The sequence below is a fragment of the Sphaerodactylus townsendi genome, linkage group LG08 (assembly GCF_021028975.2).
Source record: "Sphaerodactylus townsendi isolate TG3544 linkage group LG08, MPM_Stown_v2.3, whole genome shotgun sequence".
Taxonomy (NCBI): Eukaryota; Metazoa; Chordata; class Lepidosauria; order Squamata; family Sphaerodactylidae; genus Sphaerodactylus; species Sphaerodactylus townsendi.
The window spans coordinates 92,302,939-92,330,656 of record NC_059432.1 but is presented as its reverse complement, the minus strand read 5'-3'; the positions used below and the strand labels follow the sequence as shown (position 1 = coordinate 92,330,656).

Sequence of the window (27,718 nt, the reverse complement as noted above, 5' to 3'; positions counted from 1 at the left end):
GAAAGAGGAGACAAGAGTTTTATTTATACCCCTTTTTTTTTTAAGGCGCGCGTAGGACGCTTTTGCCCTGCAGGTGGCAGCACCCAAATCAAAACCGGAAGCGAGCGCTGCACAGCGCCGCCACCTTGGCCGCCCTATCTCTATGCTCAAATTGTCCCGGTACGGGAGGTGCTAGTCTCGCGAGAGTTGCATCTCGTTTTCTCGTGCACAGGACCTGAGGCTGAGCCACGCCGAATTGACCAGAACTAAGAAGTCGGGGAACGTAAGGGGAGCGCGCGCGAGCGAGCCGAGGTAGCCAATAAGCGAGTTTGGAACGCACGCGCGGTCGGGGGTCCCTTAAAGGGGTGGGGTGGGGTGACATATCTCCAAATGGCGACTCCAGCATGCCACGTGCGCTTATCCAACGGCCGCCACGTCTTCTGTTCCTCACCCTCTTTAAGAATGTTTTCACGTGTCGGACCTGCAGCGTGTGGATGTAATAATTCTGCGGGGGTGGGGTGGAGAATGTTGCTGAAGAGCCCTGAGGCTCAGACCACCTACGTGACTTGTCGCGGGGGAGGCGCTTCAGAGATTACCCAGATAGGTGGCGGGGGGGGGGGGGGGGGGCCTGTTTAGCAGTTAAATATGCATTTCAGCACGTTAACCAATAAATGGTTTTGAAGGGACATGGTTTAGTATCTTTGGTGATGACAGTCGGATTTCGGGGCAGCTGGGGGACCCAATCGCCATCTTGGGGTTAATGGAAGAAACTACATAATTAGACTTCTTGAGAAAGGTGAACAAGATATGCTGCAAAATAAACAAAATTTGAAACGTTGCACAGGACAATCGCCCATGTGTGCACTGTGGGCTGTGGAATGAAATTTACTTCTGTGTGTTCATCTCACTTGCCCTCCGGCTTTTCCTTACGTTGAGGTACTCCATGGGTGGAGTTCTGCCCCTTATTAAGCAGCTCTGAGAACTCGGTATGTGATCTGCTTTCTCCTCAGTATTATATATTCTCTGCTCCTTTCACACCTAACAAGCCCACATTGGACTTTGGCTCCTCATCATATTCTGGTATATCAAAATACTGTGCTTTCCTGTCCATTCCAAATTGAATTGTTTCACAAGCACTGATAGAGCAGTAATCTTCTTCTAAAGTGAACTGCTTGTCCACTATTGCAGTCCCTGACTGGAACAAAATGTTGAATAGCACAGCTGTTGTGCTGACTTTTGCTGTGAAAGAACAACCATCTGACTCAGAATGAGGCAACTCTGGGTAGACTGTCATCTTTCAGCAATTCCAATAAAACACAGTCTTTTATGTATTTTTTCTGTTGTACTCTAATACATGATATTTGCCGTCTAGGTATCTGTATGTGCATCTGCATCTCAGGAGCCACAGGTGGGGGAAAAGATGGAATACATGAAAGAGCCTGCAAATGTCACCCAGGGAAACATGTGAGTAGCATCCAAACTTCCTATCTGGTACACTTGCTTTGCCTCAGAGCGTTCTTACTGAGTTCTCTTAAATTCATATGGACAGATTCATATAGGTCTGGCAGTTGCTGTTAGGCATAATGACTGAATGAAGCTTCCATATTCAAGGGTAGCATCGTTGTGAACCAGTTTCTGTAGAGCAGCAGGGAAAAAAGGATTGGATTCTATGCTCCTGTTTGGGGGCTTTCTCGATCATCTGGTTGACCACTTGGGAAACAGGATATCGATGGGCCATTAATCTAATCCCAAAATGCTTGTCTTAATCTAATCCCAAAATGCTTGTCTTTTATCCTTGTGGGGGCAACGTCATAATTTGGCATATATGCATACAAACTGAACAACTGATTTTTTTTAAATGTTAGTGCATTTGGTAGGAGATACAGTCTGGAGGGAACACACATTATATAGTTCAAGTTCCCTGCATACTGTCTGAATCAGTCCTTTGGAAGAAAAACAGTTCTTTCTTTTTTTAGAAGTTGTACAGTAAGTGGTTTAGAAGGCTGCCTGTACATTTGTCTATATGTTCTCCTGGGTTTTTTTTATAGCTTGGACTGTGTTATCATGATGTATGAAAATCTCTGGTGTGGAACTTTCAGGAATTAGCAGTGCTACAGTTACTGTTTGCATATTTCTTACCCCAAAGAGGAAGATGTGTTCCAGTGCCTTGAAAATTAATTTTATAATTCAGCACATAGAAACAGGTTCAGAGAGTAGCACTGCAAGTTGCCTAGAAATATGTAGGCTAGATATGGTAGAAATAAATAATGTTGCTTGACTATTTTTAGTTATTAAAAGTCATTGCATTCCAGAGAGATTCTTTGACAAAATCCAGAATACTTTGTAGTTGAAATTTAAAGCCAATTAATTTTTGTTGTACTATCATTTGGAGAGGCAGTGTGGTGTAGTGGTTAAGAGTGGCGGACTCTAATCTAGAGAACTGGGTTCAGTTCCCTGCTCCTACGCATGTAGTCTGGTGAATGACCTTGGGCCAGACAGAGTTCTCTCAGAACTCTCTCAGTCCACGCTAAGGCAGGCAATTGCAGATCACTTCTGCAGACCACTGCCTTGAAAACCCTATGGGGTCACCATGAGTCATCTGTGACTTGATGACACTTTCTACCACCAATCAGTAGTGCTTAGACCTTGTTCGTCCTGAGAAAAATTCTTTGAAAGTATTCTGTTGTCTCCATCTCAGACAATTTAAGTTCAGAACTATTAACATGCTGAAGAGAACTGTACCAACTCTAATCATTATATATTTTTATTTATTCTTTGCATTTATAAACCGCCCTCCCCCAAAGGGCTCAGGGCGGTGTACAACATGACCAACAATATAACATCAATATATAAAAGCAGTTCGGTAAAAAGGTCCATAAACTTAGATAAAACAGATGGCAACAAACCCATCCACCATACCCCATGAGAGGCCGAGGCAATAGATGGAATATCTACAGTCCCCCCGGCTGGCCAAGTGGAAAAGCTTGGGCGAACATGGTTGTTTTACAGGTCCTGTGGCCAAAGGCATAGCTCCGCGGGGAGGGGGGCAACACACCAGGGGGGTGCCCCTGTGGGGGGCAAAGGACGCACCGGTGCACCAGGCGCTTTCCCCCCTTGCTACGCCTCTGCCTCTGACCCTGTGAAATTCCTGTAAGTCTTGCAGCCCTTACTTCTCTAGGAAGCCTGTTCCACCAAATGGAGGCCCAGGCTGTGAAAGCCCTGGCCCTTGTAGAGGCCAGCTGGATGCTTTTAGGGCTGGGGACCTCTAACAGGTGCTCCTCCAACAAGCAGAGGGACCTGGTGGGGCAATATGGGGAGAAACAGTCCCTCAGGTATGCAGGTCCGAGACAGCTCACGGCCTTAAAGGTTAAAACCAGAACTTTGAACATGATTCGGAACTCGATCAGCAGCCAGTGGAGATGATACTGGATGCTTCAGTAAGGAGCCTGGCTGCCGCAAGTTGGACAAGTTTAAGTTTCTGGATCACAACCAAAGGCAGGCCAGTGTAAAGTGAGTTACAGTAATCCAGTCTGGAGGTGACCGTTGCATGGATCACTGTGGCCAAATCGGAGTGGGAGAGGTATGGGACCAGTTGCCGTGCCTGATAAAGAGCCACTCGGGCCGCCTGGGTGACCTGGGTCTCCAGCAATAACACCGGGTCCAGGATCACTCCCAGGCTTTAGACAGACAAAGAAAAGCACAGTACAAATCCATATTCATTAAGTTTGTGTTAATTATTTTGTTTTGTCTTTGTTCTTCACTATTATTTTATTAGTTGAAAAAAAACAAGTTTTGCTTCAATGGTGGTAGCTTTGTTTTCTGTATTCCAGCTTGTGTTGCCAGTGTGGCACTGCGATCCCACCAAACCCTGTTAACATGTGTGTGGCGTGTTTACGGACCCAAGTGGACATCACTGAAGGAATCCCTAAGCAAGTCATTGTTCACTTCTGCAAGCAATGTGAAAGGTACAATTTTTTTTCAGCACTTTAAAAAATTGTTTTTATATGAAGCACCGATACTGACAGGGAGGGGGGGCCATTTGCATCATCCTTGTGTCTTTTTTGCCAGTCATCACCTTAATGTGAGATCTGCAAGGACTTGATTGATTGGAGGCCAAGGTCCTCCTCCACTGCACACAGCAGTGGCGTCTTCAGAGAAGCTGCTGCTGTTGTTTGATTTTATATTCCATCCTTCTCCTCACAGTCTTAGGGCAGCTTCCAACATTTCATTGCAGATAAAATAAAATCATCATTTAAAACCTAATCTAAAACCCAATGGTAGTAGATAGTCACCATACATTCCCAGTGCAAGGAGGGTAAAAAGGGTGAGAGAGGGGAAGGCCAGGATTGTGAAGAACCAGAGCTGCCTCATCCATATGCCTGGTGGACTGGCTCTGTCTTGCACATCTTGTGGAACTGCGTTAGATCCTGTGTCTCACTAGCCAGAGCATTCTCTTTTGCAGCAGCAGGAGATAAGAATGTGAGTCTTGTAAAATACACTTGTATATAACATGTCTTCTTCCTTGTGCCTTCAATGGGAGAGCTTCATGATTAGTATGGCCAGGAGTCCCATCCATGAGCAACATCTCCTACATAAGCCCAGCTTCCATTATTGCAGTTGGCATGTTATGCCCTAGATCTCTGCCATCTATACCAAGTAATTATCATGATGGATTTGAAAGAGCAGCTGTCTGATATAAAGACCTATAACGTATGTACAATAACACTGAAAACTGTTATTGGGGTGGGATTTTTGGATCTTGCCCAATCTTTTCGCTAACAGGAAGAGGCTGGTTTTCCTGCCATCCCATTATAGACCCTGCTCGCCATTTTCCTGTCCCCTGCAACAGCATTTCATGGAGAACAGTGGGGTGGAGAAGGTAGTCAGGAAAGTTCTGTTCCACTGATGGGAAAGTTAGTCAGGATCCAACCCTGTTCGATAAGCTTAAACTTGTGAAAGTGTGTTCAGAATTCAGGAGTTTATCAATATTAACTGAGTTTGAGGTATTCTGTTAAGAGCTGGTTTGTTTTATATGAGATAGCTGTTACCTGACTGCATGTTATGCAAAAGTTCATCTGCAACTGTGCATGTGTAGGTTGTCAATCTTTTTCATTGTTAATGACTTCTAGTCTCTGATGTGACGATAACTTGAAACCACCAAGATGTAAATACAGCCATCAAATGATTGTCAGTTCCTCAGTGAAAGGGCTACAATAGTGTCTTTCGATGGCAATTTCATAAGTTGCTTGTTTCCTTATTTCAGGTATCTTCAGCCTCCAGGAACTTGGGTGCAGTGTGCCTTGGAATCCAGAGAACTTCTATCATTATGTCTGAAAAAAATCAAAGCGTCCCTCAGCAAGGTTAGTCTTAAAGTTCTAAATCCTGGTTTTTTTTAAAAAAAATAAGTCTACTAGGTTTATATTAAATTTTGTCTGCACATGATATATGGAGGCTGCTTATGTGTAGGAAGGCCTTCACCCAGCAGGCAATCACGTGTGTGATGTTTTAAAACAAAAAAATTGACACCAGCCATAAAATTCATTATGTGTATTTACATGTGCTGTTGTATGCATTTCCTGGTATCTTGAACTATTGAGTGAGTATTGTTTGAATCACCTTGGAGATCCATGAGATTGTGGGGGTAGAAGCTTTTGAGCATCAAAGCTCCTGACGAAGGGACCTTTGACTCTTGAAAGCTTATACTCTGAAAATCTTGTGGTCCCTAAAGTGCTACTAGGTTCAATTCTAGCTGTTGTACTGCAGAGCAACATATTTACCCTCTGAAACCAAAGTAGTACTGTGTAGGTACTGTTATAGTTTCATATTTTGTGGCAATGTTACTTGAGCATAGATGCTTTGGAAATAGCGCATGGCTGTTGTAGAAAGAAGAATAATCACACTTACTATTACCAGGTACGGCTAATCGATGCAGGATTTGTATGGACTGAGCCACACTCCAAAAGACTTAAAGTGAAGTTGACCGTACAAAAAGAGGTGAGTAAGTTTGAAAATAATTGTGGCAAAACTGCATTTTTAAAGGGAAAATAATTTCAGGGGTAGCCATGTTCAATCTGTTGCAGAAAAACAAAACAGAAATCCAATGGCACCTTAAAGATTAACAAAGCATAAAAATGTAAGAGTACAAATAGGGACCTACAAGAATCTTATAGGGGCATCACCCCTTTTCTCCCCTTGTCTAGTAAAATTCCCTGTCTTTTTCTGCCCCCATCCGTTATATCAGTCTCTCCTCATCCCCCCCTTTTTACCCTTACCCTTCTATGCCAGTCTTCTCACCTGCTCCCCCCTCCCTGGTCTCACACCACCCCTTATCTGGCAATCATTTTCCCCCCACCCCTTCTCAGACAGTCTTTACCATCTATTCCCTGCTTCTCAATTTTCCCCCTCTTTTTCCCACACTAGCCCTTCTAAGGCAGTCTCTCCTCCGGCCCTGTTCTCTCTCTCCACTGTGACAAATACAGCTAATGCAACTTTCCCTTAGGTTCTAATGAGTCAAACTTCAAGGGAAAGCAACATTAGAGGGGAGAAAAGAGACGTCTTCATTCCTCCCTGCCTCAGCTCCAGGGCTACACTCCCTGCTGGCTGAACCGTTGGAAGCTAGGGAAACATTTTAGAAGGGACAGCTGAATTACTGGCTGTGGAGCCTTGCAAGTGCGCAAGGAGGGTCCTTCTTCCCTCCCACCTCTAGCTACCAGCTCAGCTGCCCTTTTAAAACTTTTCTGATAGCTTCTAACCAGCCAGACAGCTGGGAGAAGCAATGATGATGCTGATTTTGAGGGGGAAGGGGGTTCCTTTCACATATCCGCATCTTCAGTACTGCTTATCCTCATATTTTTCCTTCCCCCACTGCACCAATTACTTGTAATTTGTCCATGCCCATGCTTGACTTTTAGAATACCGGTATATAATGCAGTTACCAGGCTGTGTTAAGTCTGCCAGAGGAAGTCATATGTGAAAACATCAAAAACACACCCAAATCGAAGATAAGTGAATGATAAAAGCAGAAGATGTATGATAAGTAAAATATCATCTCTGGGGAGACACAAGCAGTACCACTACTAAGCAAGACCCTATTTCCATCCTGTGGAACCGGAACTGTGAAATAAAAGTCTAAGCAAATTTTATAGGGAGAAATTCGTCTTTGAGATCCTTCCCACCATGTAGTATGTAAATGATTGGGGAGATAAGAAAATAAACTAAAAAGGGGCTTCTTCCTCAAACTAGCTTAATAGGAAAAAATTGCTCTTACACGTTTTCTTCCTTAGGTGATGAATGGTGCAATTCTTCAACAAGTCTTTGTGATAGAATATGTTGTTCATTCTCAAATGTGTGATGACTGCCATCGAGTTGAAGCTAAGGACTTCTGGAAAGCAGTGGTTCAAATCAGACAGAAGGTATAATTGTGAGCCATCAAAAGAGGAGATTTACATGCTGTGTCATAAACAGTACAAGCCAAGTGCCTGCAAAAGTTCATTCTTAAAAAGCAAGCCGTGCTAGATACAGGTGATCCAAACCTCCGCTGTACAGAGGCTGTCTCTTGTCTAAGTAGAAGCCATTCTTGAATTTGACTTAAAACCCATTATCAAAGTTGTATGGGAATTTCAGTTGAAAAATAGAAAGTGTAAATTGAATTGTCCAGTGTTTGTTTTGTTCTCGTTTTAAATTAGCTAATTATGGTGTTTTGACTCATTCTTGTATAGGGCTCCCAGGTATTGTCTGCAACCAGAGGGGAAAGGGGACCTTACTATCTGCAGATTGAGGCTAGCCCTCATCAGTCAGCAGGTTGACATCAATATGCTGATGGTAAAGAGGCCTAGGGCTCAATTTGCACCTAATAGGACCCCCGCCAGCCCCAAAGTGGGGAATCCCAACTCCCTGTGGGAGTCTGGCAACCCTATTTTTATTTCTTCCCTGTATTCCAGTCAAATTCTGCAGTCCCAAGCATCCTCAGTGGAGAACTGAGCCCAGTGCAATTTAGCTAGATAGGCTTGCTGTTGTTTTTGTAAAGGTACATATGCCCGCTTTAGGGACCTTGAGCTGCTTTTGAGTTTTGGTGCAAGTCAACTGCTGTATTGAGTGGCTGCTTTTTCAGGTGTCTTGAAAGCCTCTATAGAAACTTAAAATATTTTTTTGAGATTCGAATCTCTCTCTCTTTTTTTGTCCTAAATTTTAGACTGTACATAAAAAGACTTTCTACTACTTGGAACAGTTGATTTTGAAACATAAACTTCATCAGAACACTCTTCGGATCAAAGAGATTCATGGTGAGTCTGTTTACTGACTTTTATGTAATACCGTAGGTATTAGCTGAACATTTAGTTTTGTAGCAAGAAATACTAACACAAAGGTTACTTAATTAATTAATTAATTATTTTATTATTTCGGCTTTTATACCGCCCGATCCCCAGAGGGCTCCGGGCGGTGAACAGCAAAAATTCAGAGACAACAGGAGCAAAACACATATACAATATAAATACATAGGCTCCATCTCATGTCAACACTAAAATAACCTAAAACCAGCGGGAACAGATTAATACATAAAAGCATAAAAGCAGGCGTCCAACCTCAAATTTAAAACCTACCCCCAGAAAAAGGGGGGGGGCGGTAGGCCCCTCAATATGAGGGGACCCTGATGTAACAGCCCTGAAAACCAAGGGGCAATAAGGAGCAGTAGAGGGCACCACATCAGCAGCCGGACACTCCAAAGGCCCGGTGGAACAACACAGTCTTACAGGCCCTGCGGAACTCACCCAGGTCCCGCAGGGCCCGGACAGCTGGAGGAAGGGTGTTCCACCAGGCCGGGGCCAGTGCTGGGTAAAAGTCCTGGCCCGCGTGGAGGCCAGCCAACGATCACCGAGGGCCAGGGATCACTAGTAATTGGCCTCTGCTGGATCGCAGAGTTTGCCGAGTAGGGACATATGGGGTGATCGCGGTCCCGGAAGGTGCGAGGGTCCCAGGCCAAAGCGCAAGGCCTTAAAGCAGTCAAAACCTACACCCTTTGAAGATGATTTCGGAATTCGACTGGAAGCCAGTGCAGCTGGCGCAACACAGGTGATGAATATGGTCTCTAAAGGCGCCTCCTGTGAGCGAAGTATAGCGAAATGCAGCCGCGTAACGCTGGACCCGTAGCTTTTACATCTTCCGAATCAAACGCAGGGGAAGGCCCGCTGCAAAGCGAAGTTAAGCAATAGTCTAGCCTGGAGGTGACCGCTGTGCATGGATCAGCAGTGGCCAGGTCCGTTTGGGAGAGTAAGGGGGCCAGCCAGCCCGAGGCCATGGCGAAGCATGGAAAAACGCAGTCCGGGTTGTAAGGGCCACCTGGGTCTCCATTGAAAAGAGAGACAAATCCAGGTGGACCTCCCCAGACTGTGGGATCGGAGGGGAGGTCGGGCGCCTAATGAGACCCCCTCCCACACCGGGCGGCTGGAAAATCCCCAGCCTCTCCTTCATGCGGCTCCAGCCAGAGGGACCTCCGTCGCCTTCTCGATGGATTCAGTTGCAGCCTGCTCTGTTTCAACCAACCAGCTACCGGGCCTCCAAACAATGCTGGAGAGCCACAGGGCGGCGACCGCTCCCCCCTCCATCAACAGAATCGAGCTGGAAGTGTCATCAGCATACTGATGACAGATCAGCCCAAAGCTCCGTACTCAGCTGAGCAAGTGGTCTGCTATAGATGTTGCTAAATAACAGCCGGGGATAAATAGGTGCCCCCCCCCTGGAGGGGCATACTCCGCGAATGATAGGCGGGCAACCCTCCGGGAGGCTTCATCCCTCAAGCACCTCACTTTGCTGGCTCCGGCCCCGAGAAACGAAAGGCGTAGTCCACTTGAAGGAGCAGTGCCCCGCTTTACTCCCAGAGAAGCGGCCAGGCGGGTGGGTCAAAAGGTGCGTGATCGCACCATATCAAACGCCTTCGCGGTAAGATCTAACAAAACCAGCAGCGCCGATCCGCCCTCGGTCAAGCTGTGGCAATAACCGAGCGCATCTGTGATGGCGACGAGAGCAGTCTCCGTACATTCCATGCCCAGCACGGAAGCCGGACTGGAAGGGATCAAAGCCGAATGTGTCATCCAGGGGAAAAAACCCTGAAGCTGCTCCAGCACTTCACTTCCTCTCAATTACCTTCCCCTAGAAAGCGTAAAAGATTCGAGACGGGCGGTAATTGGCCCAGATCCACCTGATCTAACGTGGAATGGTCTTTTTTTTAAGAGTGGGCGGACTCACTGCCTCCTTCAACTCCATCATCGGAAAGACTCCTTGCTCCAAGGGAGCCATTGATGATATTCAACAGATGGGGGATTGAAGTGAGCTCCGCCCGGCAAGCTTTTATAAGCCAGGAGGGGTGCACTGGATCCAGAGGGACAAGGGTGGTAGGTCTAACAGCAGCCAAGGCCCTGTCAACAGCGGCATCCGGAGAGCAAGGGGAGAACTGGGCCAAACTTGGGCCCGAAGACGGCAAGGGAGCCTCCAGTTCACTCAATTTAGCGGTAGGAACAACGTGGCGAGGAAGGTCCTGGCGGAGCGACGTGACTTTACTTCCTCTGCAAAAGCTCATAAAAGCCTCTACAGCCAACAGCCAATCGATGATTGGTGGTGACCTCTCTGATAAGGAGGTCAGAGGCCAATTTCATACCTAAATAAATTTGTGCCGGGCGTGGAGCTAGCAGGACGCAAGAGAGGAGAGGAAAAGAAAGCTCTCTTTTGCTCTCGCTTTCGTTAAGCCATCTCATAGGCAACTTCATAAACGTCTCTACTAAGATGTTCACGCCGCGTCGTCACGAAAGATTTCCTCCACACTTTCGGGCTCTGAATGCCGCTCTAAGCCCCTGCGTTTCATATGGCGCAGCTCCTCGGTATACCAGGGAGCTTGCCGAATACGGGGGCGAAGAGGACGCCGGGGAGCAACAATCTCGATGGCATTGGAGAGCCGGGAATTCCAGTCCTCCACCTGCTCATCGAGTGTGCCAACAGGTTCAGGGTCCCGTAGAGCATTCAGGAAACCAAGTGGATCCATAAGTCTCCGCGGGCGGGCATAAATCATAGAAAGTAGAGGTTTTTTCCTTTTTGTAACTGGAGTAACAGTTAAGTTTTTAATTTTACTTGTATTTGTCATGTAGAAAGTCAGAAGCTTCATATGTGTGTGTGTGTGTGTTCTTTTTATTTTCCTTTCCTTTTAGTTTTGTTCAATTTTTATATCAAAATATTTCAATTAAAAAGGAAGGACAGCATGAAGCATTCCTATGTAATTCAATGTTTTAAAAATGTGGATTGGACTGTTCATGAAAGCAAAAAAATGTTTTTTTATAATGGCTATAAATAAAAGGAGAAAAAAATAGCTATGAACAGGATATGAAGGGGGAATATGCTAATGAAGGGGAAATAATCTTAGAGCTTATGTCACAATCAGACTCTTAAGAAAATGGATTGTGATCATATGTATCCTCAACATGGCACCTGCCAGTGAATTTCCCAGTGCCCATTTGTTTGGGTTTGGGGTTTTTTTAAACAAAGCTTCCCTTCTTAAACCAAGAGAGTCAGTCCTGCCTTTCCTGTGCCTCATTGGACTAAGAAGTACTTTGGAAGAATCCAAAAGGCAACTGCAGAGAGCATCTGTGAAGAAGGAGTTGCTTTTGTTGTAGGAGGGTGCTTGGTTAGCAACTTTTCAACATTTTGTGATTGGCTCCATATCCTGTGGCAGATGTTTAGTGATTCGTCCCTCCACCACAGACATGCACAGTTATTTAGTGCTATCCACTCCCCCAATCCTCAGAATTCAGGACTGGAGAGGAGTTGTTGTTGTTATTATTATTTTATTATTATTTGTTAAATTTAATAAACCGCCCACCTCCCGGAGGGCTCTGGGTGGTGTACAGCAAACCAGTGCATAAATAAAACAAAATGTATCTGTAATATTAAAACCCTTAAAAACACAGCCGAATCACCATAACCTCATTAGTTTACCTCAGTTTGTTGACGGTGCCTGATCCCAAGGCCAGGAGAGGACTGGCAGTGCCAAATAAGATATTACATCGGCAGTGCTGGAGATAGCATAACAAGTGGCGCGGGGGCATCAGAGGGGGCAGGCAGTCCGTGGCCGGCCTCCCCAAAGGCCCAGTGGAACAATTCGGATTTGCAGGCCCTGCGGAATTCACTAAGGTCCCACAGGGTTGTGATGTATATTGCCAGGAAACATCATGCATTTTAATTCCTTCTGTTTGCATGCAGATGGCCTGGATTTCTACTATGCTTCAAAACAGCATGCTCAGAAGATGGTTGACTTTCTTCAGTGCACAGTTCCTTGTAGGTAAGAATATAAAAGAGCAAAACGTTTTGTGTACCTCTTTCCTTAAGATATTTAAGTTCCATTTAAGTGGGATTGAAACAGCATAGCTGATCTTCAGACCCTTAGGAATTTGTTTCCTGTTTCAATTTAATCTGATTGCAAACCACCTCCATCCATCTGTTCCCCTGGTAATACAGAAATAAGCTCATTTGTATTAAACTGATGGCTTGTATGTGCTTGTTGGTGAGTGGCAGGATCTATTGGCCAAGGCACTAATATGTGACATCAGAGAGGAATAAAATGCATAATCTGACTTCCAAACATTGCAGAGCATTACGTTAAACCAAAGAGGTTGAGGACACAAAAATACGATACATTATGCAAATGAACCAGTTCAGTTTTGTGCACCAAAATATAATACCAGTATTTTAATATGTTTACAAATAAAAAGCAAGAATCAACTGTCCACATACAATAAGATAACTTACAGTGTTATGCAAAATAAAATACATTGCCAGTCAATCAAATTATTTAATATTATCTCAGTGAGACACGTTGATGCTATGAATTGGACCGGACATATCCAGATATGTAGAAATAATTGAAGCCTGATTGAAGTTCATAATGGGCTACAATGCAGTGGGCTATAATGGTCAATTTTCTGACTACTCTGTGGGAGAATGCAGCAGCTGTAACACCTGGCTTCAGCAGGTGGGGAGGGCAGCTCTTCTGCCCAAGGATATGAACACTTTCTGGACTTCACATCTCTTTCAGCTCACCTTTTTCACACACTTTGAAATCCTTGAAACTGTTTATGAAACAACAAAAATGCTTTCAGTTTCCTACTTCATCAATCATTATATCTTTCAGTGCTTCCCATCCAGTTTATGTTGTGACATCTGAAGGTTCTAGGCAGGGGATAGATTCCCCCCACCCCAAGAGCTTTGCATTTGAAGGTTGCATTTCCAGTTGACTTGATTAATGCACATTTCCTTGACTGGTATTGGTTTTGCTTTTTTCTCCTGGAATTTCTAGATCTAAATCATCCCAGCGTTTGATCTCTCATGACATTCATAACAATACTTACAACTACAAAAGTACTTTTTCTATGGAGATTGTTCCCATATGCAAGGTACGTCATGGTTTTCTTTGCTAGGAGTCCAAAAAAAGAAAAGAGGGGATTTGTAGGCTGCCCCCTAAATGAATTGTTGGCTTCTGTGTCACTATTTCCACTTTCACAGCTCTTAGAAGGATCATAACTTTACCTAAAGGGACTCCTGCACCCCTGATGCGGGGAGAACTTAGCCAATCCTCAATACGAGCTCAGGTACACATTGCCATATCAATATTGGATAGGGCAACATGAAGATTCCACCAGTTTACTTGGTAAATTAAGTTATGAGGCTATCTTTTGAAATGACTCAGCTCAGTCAGTATTCTATAACAACATTCATATTCTTTATTCCATCTCAAATGATACCCAGTGTATACCTTCACCAGGTCTTACCATCTGTGATTGGGTGTCTAGATGTGATTCCTGTCTGTCAGATGGATAACCTCTTCGTCTAAATTATCACCCCCCCGCCCGGTTTAAGTTTTTCAAAAGAGATCATGACAGAGCCTCATATTTGATTAACATTAAAACTAACAATTTCAGAGTAGCCCTTACATCAGTTAGTTTTCAAACTTTACCAACAGCCTTGTTAGCTGGACATTATGCCCAAACTCTGATGGCCTCTCACCTTTGAATTTGTGGAGTTTCAGAACCTGAGGAACTACCTCATTATGTGTTATATTGCCCTCTCTGTAAAGAACCCAGATCCAAATTTTTTGCTGCCTCTTTCACAAATAATAATTCAGTAATTTGGAGAAGCTTTCTTTTCACGTTTCTGATATTGATCCTTTTGTTTCTTATAAAATGTCACTTTTTGCCTTGGCAGCTAAGAAAGTTCAAGCCAGAACTGTACTTAATGAGGGCAATTCCTGCATTTGTTTGTAAAATCTGTTTTTTTTTCCTATTTGATTTTATATGTTTTGAAGTTCTATTTGATCTTATTGTCAATCATTGTGACCATTTGATTGTAACAGCCTTTGGCCATAGACAATAAACTGTAGCTGTAGAAACATAAATAATAAAATGTGGTGTAAGAGGGCTTGTTCATACATGCATATTCATTGCTTGTTCAAAGTAACATACAATTATGGCGTGTGATTAGCCATTGTGAATAAAACTTCCCATGTTATCCAGTGATAGTGCAGTATCAGTTGAGGTGCTTTACATATGTAGCCAGGGGCATATCTACAGAAAATGGGCCTGGGGCAAGCAGTGAAATTGTGTCCCTCCTCCCCAATTGCGCCCTCTTCACAGTTTGCAAAATCAGATTGAGCCAAGCCAGGAAAACCTGGAGTGGACTGGGATCCCCCGTCCCCTTCTCTGGTGGTCCTAGTTTGGGGAAACCCCCTGAAAAGCCTCTTTGCACTTACTCTTTATAGGAGAGGCACAAGCAGGCAAATCGCGCCAAAAGGACCGCTCACAGAAAATATCATCACAACCAGAGGGGTCAAACAAGGCTGTACATTGGCCCCCACTTTGTTCAATATATTCCTTAGTGATCTAGTGCCAACCCTCCAGAAGGCCAATGGGCATGTTCCCAAACTAAGCACTTCAAACACGCGTGCCCAAGATTACTGTACATGCTGATCGACACCGCTTCTTCTCTTCCCGGCACACTAAAGTTGGTCCCACTCTTTCTGCCTCTTTTTAAATTGCTGTGCTGGGAATATTGTAAGAGGAAATCCTAACTGGTAATTAACTATGAAAACTAAAATAAATGGTCTTCGCTTAGAAGACCCCTCTAGTCAAGGGCTACATGGACCATCAATAACAGACCCATAGAAACAAGTTAACCAGTTCAAATAATATTTGGGCATAACTCTTACTTTTCAGCAACCTTAATTGGGCAGTGCACATAGGAAATTAGCACTCGCTGCAGCTAACAGTGCCCCTAGCAATTCAGCGCGCCTTTTCACTGTGGGCCACAAGTATACTACCCATCCCAAGCATTGAAGGTGTTCAATGCTAACATGCGGCTCTCAGTTCTTCTATGGAGCACCAATTTGTTCAGATCGGAGCTATAAACAAAATATATAAACACAGCCCAGTCCCTGCTTTCTTTCCACACAAAATTATGGGCTTACCAAATTGTGCTCTTCATATATGCAGCTCCCATGTTTAGAACTCAAGTAAATATCATATGCCACGCTGGCCTGGTTGAGAAATCTGTCAGATACTGGCTAAATGATCCACTATTCTGCATGGATCACTTCCAGGCTTGTTCAGTTAAGAATCCTCATGCTTTCCTATTAACTGCAAATTCTAGGTGGCTGGAAACTAGTTGAGGGAAAAAATCTCAACACCTTTTGGCTTTTCTATTAGAGCTCAGCTAAGTCCCTCTTTCCCTATCAGAAGACATACATAGCTGCTTCGAAAACTAAGCTTTCATTAGGAACAAGAGTATCGGGATATAGATAAACAGCCATGCGTAGGAAAAACGCACTCCCCCCCCGGACCCTGCTTTCTATTCCAATTGAACAAGGGACACATGGCCAATTATTTACATTGAATCACCAACCCTAAATCTAAGAAGAGCTTTAAACACTGGCCAGATTCAATCTAATCGCCTTCTATGCTGCTCTCTATGGCAGATATCAACAAATTGATAAACAGAGGAGGGGCTATGTCCATGCAATATGGGTCAGGTGGAGACACTCGATTCATACCCTCTTTCATTGTGTAAGGTTTGCAAAAAATGTAGGCAGGGAATGTCACAATCTGCACTTATCATCCCATTTCTGTATAACAATTCTAACTGATGCTCTTACGATACCTATGCTTTTGAACAACAACACATGGATCCCAATAGTGTGTGAGAATGTAGCAAAATTTCTTGCTAACAATAATAGACGTAAGTCTAGATGAATAATTCAACCAATGTCTATGTATTATGGAATTCACACAAAAATATAGCCAGCAGTAATTTTTCTAGCTTCTGTCAGTATCCGATGACGTTTAAGTGAGTTAACTTAGCTGAAGGAATGTCCTATAGTTACAGAAGGACCATGTATATATTTTAGTATTTAGTATTTTAGTACCAGTGTCTATAATTGTGAGCAATAATGGGCAAATTTTGTATGCTGATTTTGTATGTTTATTTTATGCCAATAAAGGCTTGTTGAGCTGAGATATATAGTCAGGCAGATGGAAAGTATTTTACAGGCTTGTATCGTCAAGTATTGTAGCCAAATTGTTTACACTAAAACTCGGATGTTTTCACTGAAAGAAATCGCGCCATGACTTCTGACGCATTGCTTGCTGGGGGGAAAGAAGAAAGTTTGCTGTTGCTCCTCTGGCATCTCAGGACCAGCTCAGGACAGGGTATAATTCCTCAAGCTGCCTTCCTGGCCGGGGGGGAGGGGAGGGGAGGGCAGGTGACCAGTTGTGCCCCCCATGTGATCCAGGCAAGTAGGTCCTGTGAAGAGAGCCCCCCCTCATCTGCCTCAGTATGTAGCTGAGATTGATGAAGCGATATGTATCTGCATGAATCAGTCTAGAAATCTCTTACAACACAGAAACCGTTTCATAAGTCTCTGTAGGATGTGGCCTGCATCTGGACTATATTGCCTCCCTGGGTCCGCTCATGGAGTATATAATGAAGAATTCTTTCAAAGGATTGCAAAGTGTTATTTTTGTTGTGTTCTCAGAGTTGAATCCTGTATTGCAAAGCTTTGGGGAAATGTCCTAAAAACATTTGAAGCATAAGAAATTTTCCAGATAGTTTCCCCTTGTTCAAATAGCCCCAAATCATAAGATTCAACTGCAGCATGTAATGTTAAGGAGCAAAAGTGGACTGGATTCTTTTTGGAATTCCAGTCTTAAACATTTGGTCACTGGCTTAAGACATTTCCAGGGTTTATTACATGGGAAAATTTTGCTTTACTTAATCATAAAACAGTCTTGTCACTGCACCATCTTCATAATGCTTTTAAGATCCTACAAGCCATAGAGGAAAGGAAATCATAAAGGGTTTCTATGTATATAATAGTGGGTTGTTGTCTCCTATTCCTCAAAAGTTTTTTTTTTAAGAGAAGAATTCTGCTGACTGTTAGAAAAGGATAAAAACAATTTGAAAATGTTCCTGTTCTGCAGGACAACATTGTCTGTCTGTCTCCAAAACTGGCTCAAAGCCTTGGGAATATGAGCCAAATCTGTGTTTGCATCCGGGTAACCAGCACCATTCACATTATCGATCCTAATACACTACAGAGTAAGTTCTTTCTGGATTTTTTTCCCCTCTTAATCTTTTCACTTATTAGTATTAAGCATTCTGTTGCCATTGAATTAAATGTTCCATTTAGGTTAAAGGTTATGGTAGAAATTATGAAGAGTAATGAACAACATAGGACCTTTTTAATTACATCTAATGGTTAATGTTTGCAACAGGAATGTACTTCTAATTGCAGAGAACAAGCCAAGCCATATTTTAGCTCAGAGGTTTCCAACCTGGGATGAGTGTTTGGGGGTACGCAAAGAAAAAATTATGTAATGGGTTTGCTAATATGTGGGTACAATTTAAGGGAAATGGGTTGCCAGGGGTTAGGTGTGTGAAAAAAGGTTGGGAACCACTGTTTTAGCAGAATGTATGCAGGAATGTTTGTGCACTCTAAATCCCGTTTTTAAAAATTGCTTAGTTCCAAAATTTTATTTGATTTACTTCATTTGTGTCTAGCCTACTTTTCTCCACAAGGGAGACCCCTAGTAGTTTATTTTCCTCTTCTCCCTATAACCGTGGTGGCGAACCTTTGGCACTCCAGATGTTATGGACTACAATTCCCATCAGCCCCTTCCAGCATGGCCAATTGGCCATGCTGGCAGGGGCTGATGGGAGTTGTAGTCCATGACATCTGGAGTGCCAAAGGTTCATCACCACTGCCCTATAAAGTATATGAGGTGTGTGTGACTGGTCCTAAGTCATAGAGAAAACCTCTGTGACAGAACAAGGATTCGAACCTCAGCCTCGCATATCCCAGTCTGACACCACATACTGCAGTAAGCAGGCTGATTAAGTGAAAGTTTGCATTGTTTTACTTGAAAAATAACTGATTTCATATTTGTGTTCTTTTGAAACCTTTTGGGTATATGTTGCTCCAACTCATTGATGTTAATGTTGGTTGCTGTTTGGATGCAACCCAAAATGGTCTTCGAAACCTTTAAAAAAAAATCTAAATTTAAATCCTACTTCCTGAAAAGTGCTCTCATCTGTGCACTGAAACTCTACAGCTCTGCTTGTCTGATATCCCCTCCTGTAGAAGAGGCAGTATTTCTAAAAGTGTTAATTCAGTTTTTTATACTGCCTAAATCTGGCTTCTTCGTCAGTACTGTACGTTTCATATGTCATACTGAACTAGAAATAATCATTGGTCACAGCAAAAACCTGACAGTTTTTGAACTTTAGAGAATTGTTGTGGGCGTACCAAATTGGGGGTGTGAAAAGGTTATAGCAACATGGTAGTTAAGACAGAACATCTAGGGAAACCAAGGTGTAGATTCAGATTTGATTTTTCTTAGTTCCTTGGAATTAGAAAGTCAAGTGAGCTCTGCTACCTGTCCGTCTGATTTGAAGAACAGCATGCTCTGCATGTTACCCCATCCCACAAAAAACAAGAGCCCATTCATATTTTATTACAACGGCATGCTCCTGCAATTTTCAAGAAGCATATTTGGAAAGGGGCCACGGCTTAGTGGTAGGGACCATGGCTTAGTGATGGGCACAAACTTTGCATGCAGAAATAGCAGGAGGTTCTATGATAACCCTGGAGAACCAGTGCTAATCAAAGTAGATGGAGCAATGATTTCAGTTAACATCAAGCACCTTTGTCCTCTCAAATCAACAGAAGTGCAGTCAGCAAAACCGCCTTAGTTACAGACCCACTGGCTGTGCCAGAGAAGAGTCCCCCTCTGAGAAAACTCTGGCTGTCTCCTGGGCTCTAGTTCAGGCCTTATGGAATCTTTCCAAAAATGGAAAATCAATCCAAGATGACATCTCCGTTGTCACCAAGTTGACTAAGTTAGAAATTGCCTTGCAGATCTTTTGCAACCCCTAGTTCTTTCCTGGCTCTTTCACAGTTGCTGAAATTGACGGAAGCACCTACTGGCGTCATCCTTTCAACAGCTTGTTCCAGCCAAAGCAGTTAGAGGAATTTATTGTGATGGATATCAGCAGAGTCCATGACAAAAAGCAAAGTGCTGGTGCAGGGATGAAATCCAGCAAAGTAAGAATTCCTTCTTTGTTTTCCTTTTAGAAGCCTGGTCAGATCTTATTTCCTGTCTTGCAAGTTGTTGAGTTCTACAGCATGTTATCTGAATACATGTATCTGTTTTATTGACTTCATTTATACCGGCCTTTCTCCCCAGTGGGGATGCAAGGTGGCTTCTGTAATTCTCTGCACTTTATCCTCACAACAGCCCTGTCAGGTGGGTGAAGCTGTTTACGTCCAGTGATCTGTTTTTGTGTTGTTAGTTGTTTTAATTGTAAGTAGCCTTGAGCTGGATTCGGAAGATGCCCCATAGAAATATTCCCAAAAAAGATGCTGGCTGATAACATTCTTCCATGTAGCAACCTTTTACCTGTTCAGGTAAATAGCTGTCAAAGGCAGATTTGACACATGAAGCTGCCTTATACTGAAATAGAACACTGGGCCATCAAGATCAGTATTGTCTGCTTGGACCGGCAGCATCTCTCCAGCATCTCAGGTAGAGGTCCTTCACATCACCTGTTGCCTAATGCATTTTTAATTGGAGATTCTGAGGAGTGAACCTGGGACCTTCTGTGAGTCAAGCAGATGCTGTTTCTGTAAGCCCCTCCCTGCGATCATAAAATGGTGCAAAGTTATACCAGCAACAGCTTTGATAAGTCACTGCCAGAGATCAAAAATGTGCACCAAACTGATCTAAGAACAGCTGAATTTTGTGCCCTGTATGAATTGTGTAGATTTCCATAGATGTGATGGCCTCATGTATCAATCACGGGGTAATCATGATACTGAACCTTGCTAAATCAGCAGTGGCAGATTAGACACTCTGCAGCTCGCTGGAGTATGCTTTCAGAAGTTCAGAATTCGGCAAGCAGTGTCATTTGACCAAAAAATAATATTTTCTTTAAATGTGACTTTAAATGTTTTCTTTAAATGTGACTTGTAAAATGTGTCAGTTTGGAAGAAAAGCATGAATAAAACTTAAAACAAAGCAAGCATTGGAAGCGGTTTTGGTTTGGGTCGTAACTTATCTGCCAACTTAAAATTAACGTGTGTACTTTTTCTTTTCTCTTTCCTAAGCATACACTTGCTGAAGCCTGGGTGCAGAAGACATCAGAGCTGAGTACAGATCAGCAGTATTTCTGCCGTACTCATCTGGGGCATCTTTTAAACCCTGGTGACCTTGTGTTGGGGTTTGTACTGTTTTAAACTTCTTCCAGTTGATGTTAAAATAAATGCTTGTATGTTGCTTTTGATAACTGTGTTGAATAGGGCCTTTGTCTTTGACCACCAATGGAAAGGGTGTTGTCAAAAAGAGGAGCTGGGAATTGTGAGAGGCCACGCTAGGAAGTTGTCCTGACCTGGATGGCCCAGGTTAGCCCTATCTTGTCAGATCTCAGAAGGAAAGCATGGTTGTTTCTGTTTAGTACTTGGATGGAAGACCACCAAGGAATTCCAGGGTCCCTTTGCAGAAGCAGACAGTAGCAAACCACCTCTGTTTGTCACTTGCGTTGGAAACCTTACGGGTTGCCATGAATCAGCTGCAACTTCATAGGACTTTACACACACATCAGGAGTCTCAGGTTCAGGGCCGATGAACTATCGTGCCCTAAATTAGTGGGCAATGTGGGATGTGGATAGCTACTGATAATGTTAAACTGAGGAGAAGAAACTTAAGTTGATCTTGCCTTTATGAGCTTTGGATTGAGACAATGGTTTGCGTCCACTTGGCCTTTTCCCGGCAAAAGATCTGTGGTGCTGAGCACTTCTCAAAGGACAAATTGAGGTAGAATCTGTATTTATCAGGGATATTTGGTGACAGATTTCTTCTGGAGCTGGGATCCACAAATCAGCTTGCCAGGGGCAAGTGCCTTTCCTTCTCTCCTCTCCCCCCCGCAATTCTATGACTGGCAGAATATCTGAGCATTGGAAAGAACAGCTGGTTCCAGTATGTTCTAATGCAAGCTTGCTGGCACCTGACCTCACTGGAACACACTTTAGTGTTTTAATTTCAGTTCAGAAGACCTCCTTTATCACCAGAGGGAAAACATTTTAATAGTACAGGATGTTCCATTGCTGACTTAAGAGAAGCAGTTCTCCTGTAGAGAAGGCTCAAAGTGTAAATTCATTACCAAGTTTATTAGAATTCATTAGAACTCATTAACAAATTTAGAACAATTGCTTAACAAGTTCGCTATGATTGACAGGGGCATAGGATTCTTATCACATGACAGATGCTATATTTTCTTCATTTCACCCCTCTGCTTATCTTATAGGTCACATCAAGATTGCGTTTTGCATTGTATCTCTTCGTCCAGGCTCATGCCGGCCCTTCTTTGTATTACCCATCCCCACTTTCTGATCTGGAAATGACCACCTTTTCTGCTGTGTGCCCTTTTTTCCTACCCAGTTATGCTTTATCTACCCCATCTGACTCCTCCTCCCCGTGACAGTTCCAGCAGGGGAGGTAAATGGTTACAGCCACTGAAGGAGATAGAGCTCTTAGAAATTCCAGCTGAGCTGCTGACAGTGGAATATCTTGCTACCCTCTTTCTGGACTTAGTACTGTACTTATAGGGATTGGTGTGAGAAACAAAGCATTATGAAAAAATTAATTTCTGTCTGGGCTTTTGCAAAATCCCCACTTGAAATGAAACAGGAACCCTGCCTTTATCCTAATGCTGTGGCAGGCGAAGAGACTCTGTGGGTGAGAAAGTCCAATCCATGGCTTCATCGTAATCCCAGTTCAGATATAAGGACCTGTGGTCTGCATGGTCTGCAGTTACCATCTCAGGGCATAAAGGTGCAGTACATTGAAATCGAGCCATAAAAATAGATATGTTAATATCTCAGTAAACCCAAATCCTAGTCTGCTTGAAGTTCACTTTAGCCTTGTTCAGAAGTTACAAGTGAACATACGTATGATCCTTGATAGGGTACACGTGATTTTTCTTCGTATGTGCATTGAGAAACTCTCGTGTTACATTTCATGCGTGTACAGTTGAATGTGTGATTTAGACCTCACATTTATGTGAACAGAGCTTAAATGCCAACTCAAAAAGGAAGGGCATGGAATGTTTCTTGAAGAGCCAAGTCTCCATTCTTGTTAGAATTGTTGTTACTTTAGTGAATTTAACGTAGATATTTGCATTATACATGCAATCCCTGGACCAGTCTGTTTCATGCTTTCTTCCCTGATTCCCTTCCTCTTAGAAAACGCTTCAAGTCTCCATGTTGATACACTGATTGGTTAATAAAACTCTCTTCTCTATATTTTTGTTTTAGATTTGACCTGGCAAACTGCAACCTAAATGATGAATTTGCAAATAAGATGAATCCCCAGGCAGTTCCTGATGTGGTAAGGTCTGACATTTCTGTTCATAAGGACTCAGACACTGTTCAAGCAACTGCGTAAACACATTAACATGACAGTCTGGAGCTGGATCTAATAAGCCTGGTTCTGACCTCTTACGCAGAGCCCTTCATAGGTGGAGCACATTTCTTATGTTGAAGCTGGAGTCATTTCAAGGGCATATGCGTCCATTAGCAAACCTGGGATCATCAGATTCAAACGAAGGAATTCCCTTTGGTAGCATAGGAGGCTAAAATGGTTTTAGAAATTGGCTTTCCTGTAAGCTGGTTCGGATCTCAGCTTGACCGTGAATTAATTGTGTCCAACTTGAACAAGCTACTGTCTTTAAAAAAAACCCTCTGCTGATAAATTCACAGCCAGTTAGCAACCCAAGAATAACAATGCAGGTCTTTTTTTAGTACTGTGTATTAGTTTTAGCAGATAATGTATAAATGGCAGTGGAGACCATATTGTCTACACTGGAAGCAAAATGAAACGGTAGTTTCTGTGCTGCCCTCTGTTGGTGATTTGTAATGAAGTACACTTTTGCCATTGCTTCAGTGAAGGCATTCACAAACATTTAGATCCAGATGCTGAGAGATCACTGTGCACATTCTGCAAGTGGCATTTCTGGCCTCGTGTCATTTCCACTCCCTTCTGTCCCTAGGTGTTAATCAAGAAGAGCTATGACCGCACAAAGCGCCAGCGTCGCAGGAACTGGAAACTGAAAGAACTAGAGAGAGACCGAGAAGGCATGGATACGGATGATGAAAGGTTCATGCTTTTTCTTTGTTTCCCTGACCTATCAACCTAAAATGAGCAAAATAAGGTTGTTGAAGAAAAGGGGCTTTTGTTGGAATTTTCCAAGCACAGTTCAGGATAATACAAGAAAAGAGACTGCAGCATTTGGGACTCTTTAGTTGGAGAGGAACATCTGAGGAGAGATATAATTAGAGTCTGTAAAATTATGCATGGGGTAGAAAATGTCAACGGAGAAATTTTTCTCTTTCTCACAATACTAGAACCAGGGGGCATACATTGAAAATGCTTGGAGAAAGAATTAGGACTAATAAAAGGAAACATTTATTCACGCAACGCATGATTGGTGTTTGGAATATGCTGCCACTGGAAGTGGCAGCACTAGCCACTAACCTGGATAGCTTTAAAAGGGGCTTGGACAGATTTGTGAAGGAGAAGTTGATCTATGGCTACCAATCTTGATCCTCCTTGATCTGAGGTTGCAAATGCCTTAGTAGACCAGATGCTCAGGAGCAGCAGCAGCAGAAGGCCATTGCTTTCACATCCTGCACGTGAGCTCCCAAAGGTATCTGATGGGCCACTGTGAGTAGTGGCCCATACTCCTTTACCTGGGAGTAAGCTCGGTTGCTGGCAATGGGGCTTGCTTCTGAGTAAGCTCTCCAAGGGTCGTGATTCACCCGTTAGAGGAGTTGCACGGTTGCTTCAAAGCAAAGCCACCAACTACCACCAAGCTTACTTCCGAGTAACGCACACCTCGGAGCCAACTGTTTTTTCTAAACTAAAACCTCAGTATTCAGGTCAAATTGCCGGGTTGGCACTTTGCGATAAATAAGTGGGTTTTGGATTGCAGTTTGGGCACTTGGTCTCGAAAAGGTTCGCTATCACTGGCCTAGAGCTAGGGTATAACTATTTATAAATAATACATACCTGTCCTGGAGCCACTGTTTTTAAGAAGAACTGAGTCAGAATGAGGTGACAAGAAGTAACGTTCTAGGACTGCTGGGTAGACTGAAAAACAAGAATTGCTGCCTGTTTGCTTTTTATTATTTAATATCAGTTTCTCTGCTTATTTGTTGTATTTGATAATCAAATTTGAACCTTGTTAAAGCCCAAAGGTGTGTTTAGCAGGTTTGTACATAAGCTTGTAAAGCAACCTAGGAAATAGATACAAGAGAATATATTTTCCATCATTTAAATTAAGTCTTTCCTTTCCTCAAGACGTTTCTGTGTAAAAAAAACCTGTGGCAAACTAGTACATAAGAACCCACAAGGCAATGTGGGGGGGGGGGGTGAATCCCCCTCTGGATGCGGCACAGGTTTCCTCCAGCATAAATGCCTTCTCCACTTTTGCCAGCAGAGGGGCAAATCTGCCAGTGCTCAGGTGCTGCGGCACACCATGATGCCTGGTTAGTCAGCCTCCAGACCCCTCTCGGGGCCCCTACGCCAGCAGAGGTGCTGGTGGAGATACACCACAATTTTCACAGCTTATCTCTATTCTTCCCTATGGGGGAGTTGAAGGGGATTTTTAAAAAACTTCTTCGGACTTCCCATACTGCAGGAAAGCCCTGTGGAGCGGGCAGAGTGGTGCTCAAGTGGCACAGCTCTGGATTGAGCTTCCAGTGGACAATCTAGTGTAGATATATTGTCGAAGGCTTTTCACGGGTCGGGATCTAATCTGGTTCTAGGGAGTTTTTTCATTGTGGTTGATTCAAGGTGGATCTTGTTCCTAACGTTTCGCCTGCATCTGTGGCTGACATCTTCAGAGGTGTATCACAGAGGGAAGTTTGTTACACAGATGTGTATAACAGACAGGTATCTGAAGATGCCAGCCACAAAATGTTAGGAACAAGATCCACCAGACCACGGCCACACAGCCCGGAAAACCCACCACAACCAATCTAGTGTAGCATCCTGTCTCACACAGTGGTCAGCCAGTTAGTCTAGAGGACTAACAACAAGGCAGAGAAGAAGATCCTTTCCTGATGTTATTTTGTGGCACTTCTGAAGGGTTTTATTGTTGGTGGTGCTTACAGCTACACATACCATAATGTCCTTGTTTTGTGCCTTGTTCTGCCTGAGATCACCTCAGAGTTTATGTGTGTCTTCCGTTGTAAATTGGGCAGTGTAATAGGTGTATTTGTCTCTTTAAACAGGGTGTCTTGTCAAGTAGTAATTGAATTCATAGATGTGTTGTGAAGTGTAGGCAAGGGCTGGTTTTTCAGCCTTGGAATATTATTGGGTGAATGTGTGGGTGATAGGATTGCCAGTGGGCCTGTCCTGCTGTGTTTGACATATGCAATATGTCACAGTTTGATTGGTTTAGTTAGAGCAGTTTAAGCATGTCCTAATCCTGAGTTCTTGAAACCGATTATCAGTATAATCCTAAACAGAGTTACACCCTTCTAAATCCACTGAAGTCACAGTGTTTGAAATGGTGTAACTCTGCTTTGATTTCTAGCGTATGTTCTCTGAAACCTTAAACTGGAGCTGAATATTCATCTGTAGGATAGTCAGAGGTCCAAAATATCTTTGTGTTTAAAGGCCGAATATTTGTAATATTCCTAAGAAAAAAATATTAGGATTAATGTATTTATTCCCAATATGATTTTTACAGGCAGTACCAGGATTTCCTGGAAGATCTTGAAGAAGATGAGGCAATTAGAAAAAATGTCAATATATTTAAAAGTAAGTTTCTCATTTGAAATAGCGTGGGCTGGGTTATATATATGTTAATACACTATATCCGTGTAAATTGTACAATGCACAATTTGTGGTGTTGGATCTGAAGAGTGTCTTCAAGTAACCTGCTTTCTGGCCCTCGTGGCTAAATGCTCTAAGCCAATTTTGGGAAGAGAAGGTGCATGAAAATATGACGGGCACCTGCATGTATTTTCCTTCTTTGCAAACCAGCCTTGTGTTTTAACACATCATTGATCACTAATTCACATGCCGCTAAGGCAAGCAGACCTTGTTGTGACTAAGCTTAAATGGTAGAATAAAATCAATCTAGTTTACAACATTTAATTTAAAAAAAAACCTAACAACAGAAAAAACCTCTTAATTACATGAAAGTAGTAGTAGTTGGGATTTGAGGGCTGCATCTGCTGCATGATTTCATCTGTTGCCTGGGATGATTCAGCTGATCTGTTCCAATAGGGTGGGATAGTCAGTTTAACCTCTCTTATGGCTCCATGTGCATACTATGTGTGCGCTCAGTGAAAGGAGACAACAATCCAAGATAGAAGGAGATAGTCACATAGGCTGATGCAGTTGTCTTGGTGATATGCTTTAAATACTTCTAATAAAATTCATGTGCTTGTTTCCCAATATAATATACAAGTTTCTGTGCAGAACCCCAAAGAGAGATGTCATTTCATTATGACTTTATGGGGCAAAGTCATTTTATTTGTGGAGGCCTTAACATATTGTCTTTTGGTTCGGTAGATCCAGTCATTCCAGTGGAGAGCGACACAGATGACGAGGGTGTTCCCCGGATTAGCCTTGCAGAGATGTTGGAGGATCTCCAGATATCCCAGGATGCTACTGGCGGAGAGGGTGCTGATATGTTAACGGAATGAGCTAGCAGATTTCGTTAACGTGAACATTGTTCTCCCTTAAGACTCATCACTGCAGACATCTGTCACATTTATAGAGACCTGAGTGTGAAAATAGTTTTGACGAGGTTCTGCAGGAAATTCATGATTAATAAACTTCTGGAATAAGTGATGGAATTTAGAAGGGTTTATATCATTCCCCCCCCTTCCAAAGTTTGTATCATTTCCTTCCCATAGCACTTATACATCGTTGCATACTTTAGTGATACTGATTGTTTACTAGTCTGTCCTGTTCATCTTTATCCAGTTTTTCAAGGAGTTCAAAGCAATATATTGCGATTCTGTTATCAGAATAAGCTTGTAGGCAGGTTGGGCTGAGAGGAATTGACTAAGCTGATTCAGTGAGCATCCATTCTGAGCAGGGATTTGAATCCGAATCGTTTGCATCCTAGTCTTATAACT

The 27,718-nt window shown here is 43.1% G+C and overlaps 1 protein-coding gene across 3 annotated transcripts; it reads left to right on the top strand.

Moving 5' to 3' along the window:
- The first annotated feature begins 164 nt into the window (after positions 1–164).
- On the top strand, positions 165–27,437 carry NMD3 (NMD3 ribosome export adaptor). Of its 3 annotated transcripts, none has more exons than XM_048506071.1 (16): positions 165–291; positions 1,379–1,443; positions 3,810–3,944; positions 5,243–5,339; positions 5,893–5,973; positions 7,263–7,391; positions 8,171–8,261; positions 12,223–12,301; positions 13,316–13,412; positions 17,487–17,604; positions 19,464–19,609; positions 20,672–20,784; positions 22,877–22,949; positions 23,611–23,717; positions 26,317–26,387; positions 27,147–27,437. In XM_048506071.1, the coding sequence occupies exons 2-16, from the start codon at positions 1,400–1,402 to the stop codon at positions 27,278–27,280; spliced, it is 1,515 nt and encodes a 504-aa protein (XP_048362028.1). In that variant the 5' UTR covers positions 165–291; positions 1,379–1,399; the 3' UTR covers positions 27,281–27,437. The 3 variants fall into 3 exon arrangements, with proteins under 3 accessions (XP_048362028.1, XP_048362029.1, XP_048362030.1); XM_048506072.1 differs by having other exon boundaries at positions 177–291; positions 1,352–1,443; XM_048506073.1 differs by lacking the exon at positions 165–291 and adding an exon at positions 457–475.
- The last annotated feature ends 281 nt before the right edge of the window (positions 27,438–27,718 follow it).

Excerpts from the sequence above, each read along its gene's own strand:
- NMD3 (XM_048506071.1), top strand. The coding sequence starts at position 1,400 with ATGGAATACATGAAAGAGCCTGCAAATGTCACCCAGGGAAACAT. Across the intron at positions 12,302-13,315 it reads CAGTGCACAGTTCCTTGTAG|ATCTAAATCATCCCAGCGTT; the intron begins GTAAGAATATAA and ends TGGAATTTCTAG. Across the intron at positions 19,610-20,671 it reads CAGGGATGAAATCCAGCAAA|CATACACTTGCTGAAGCCTG; the intron begins GTAAGAATTCCT and ends CTCTTTCCTAAG.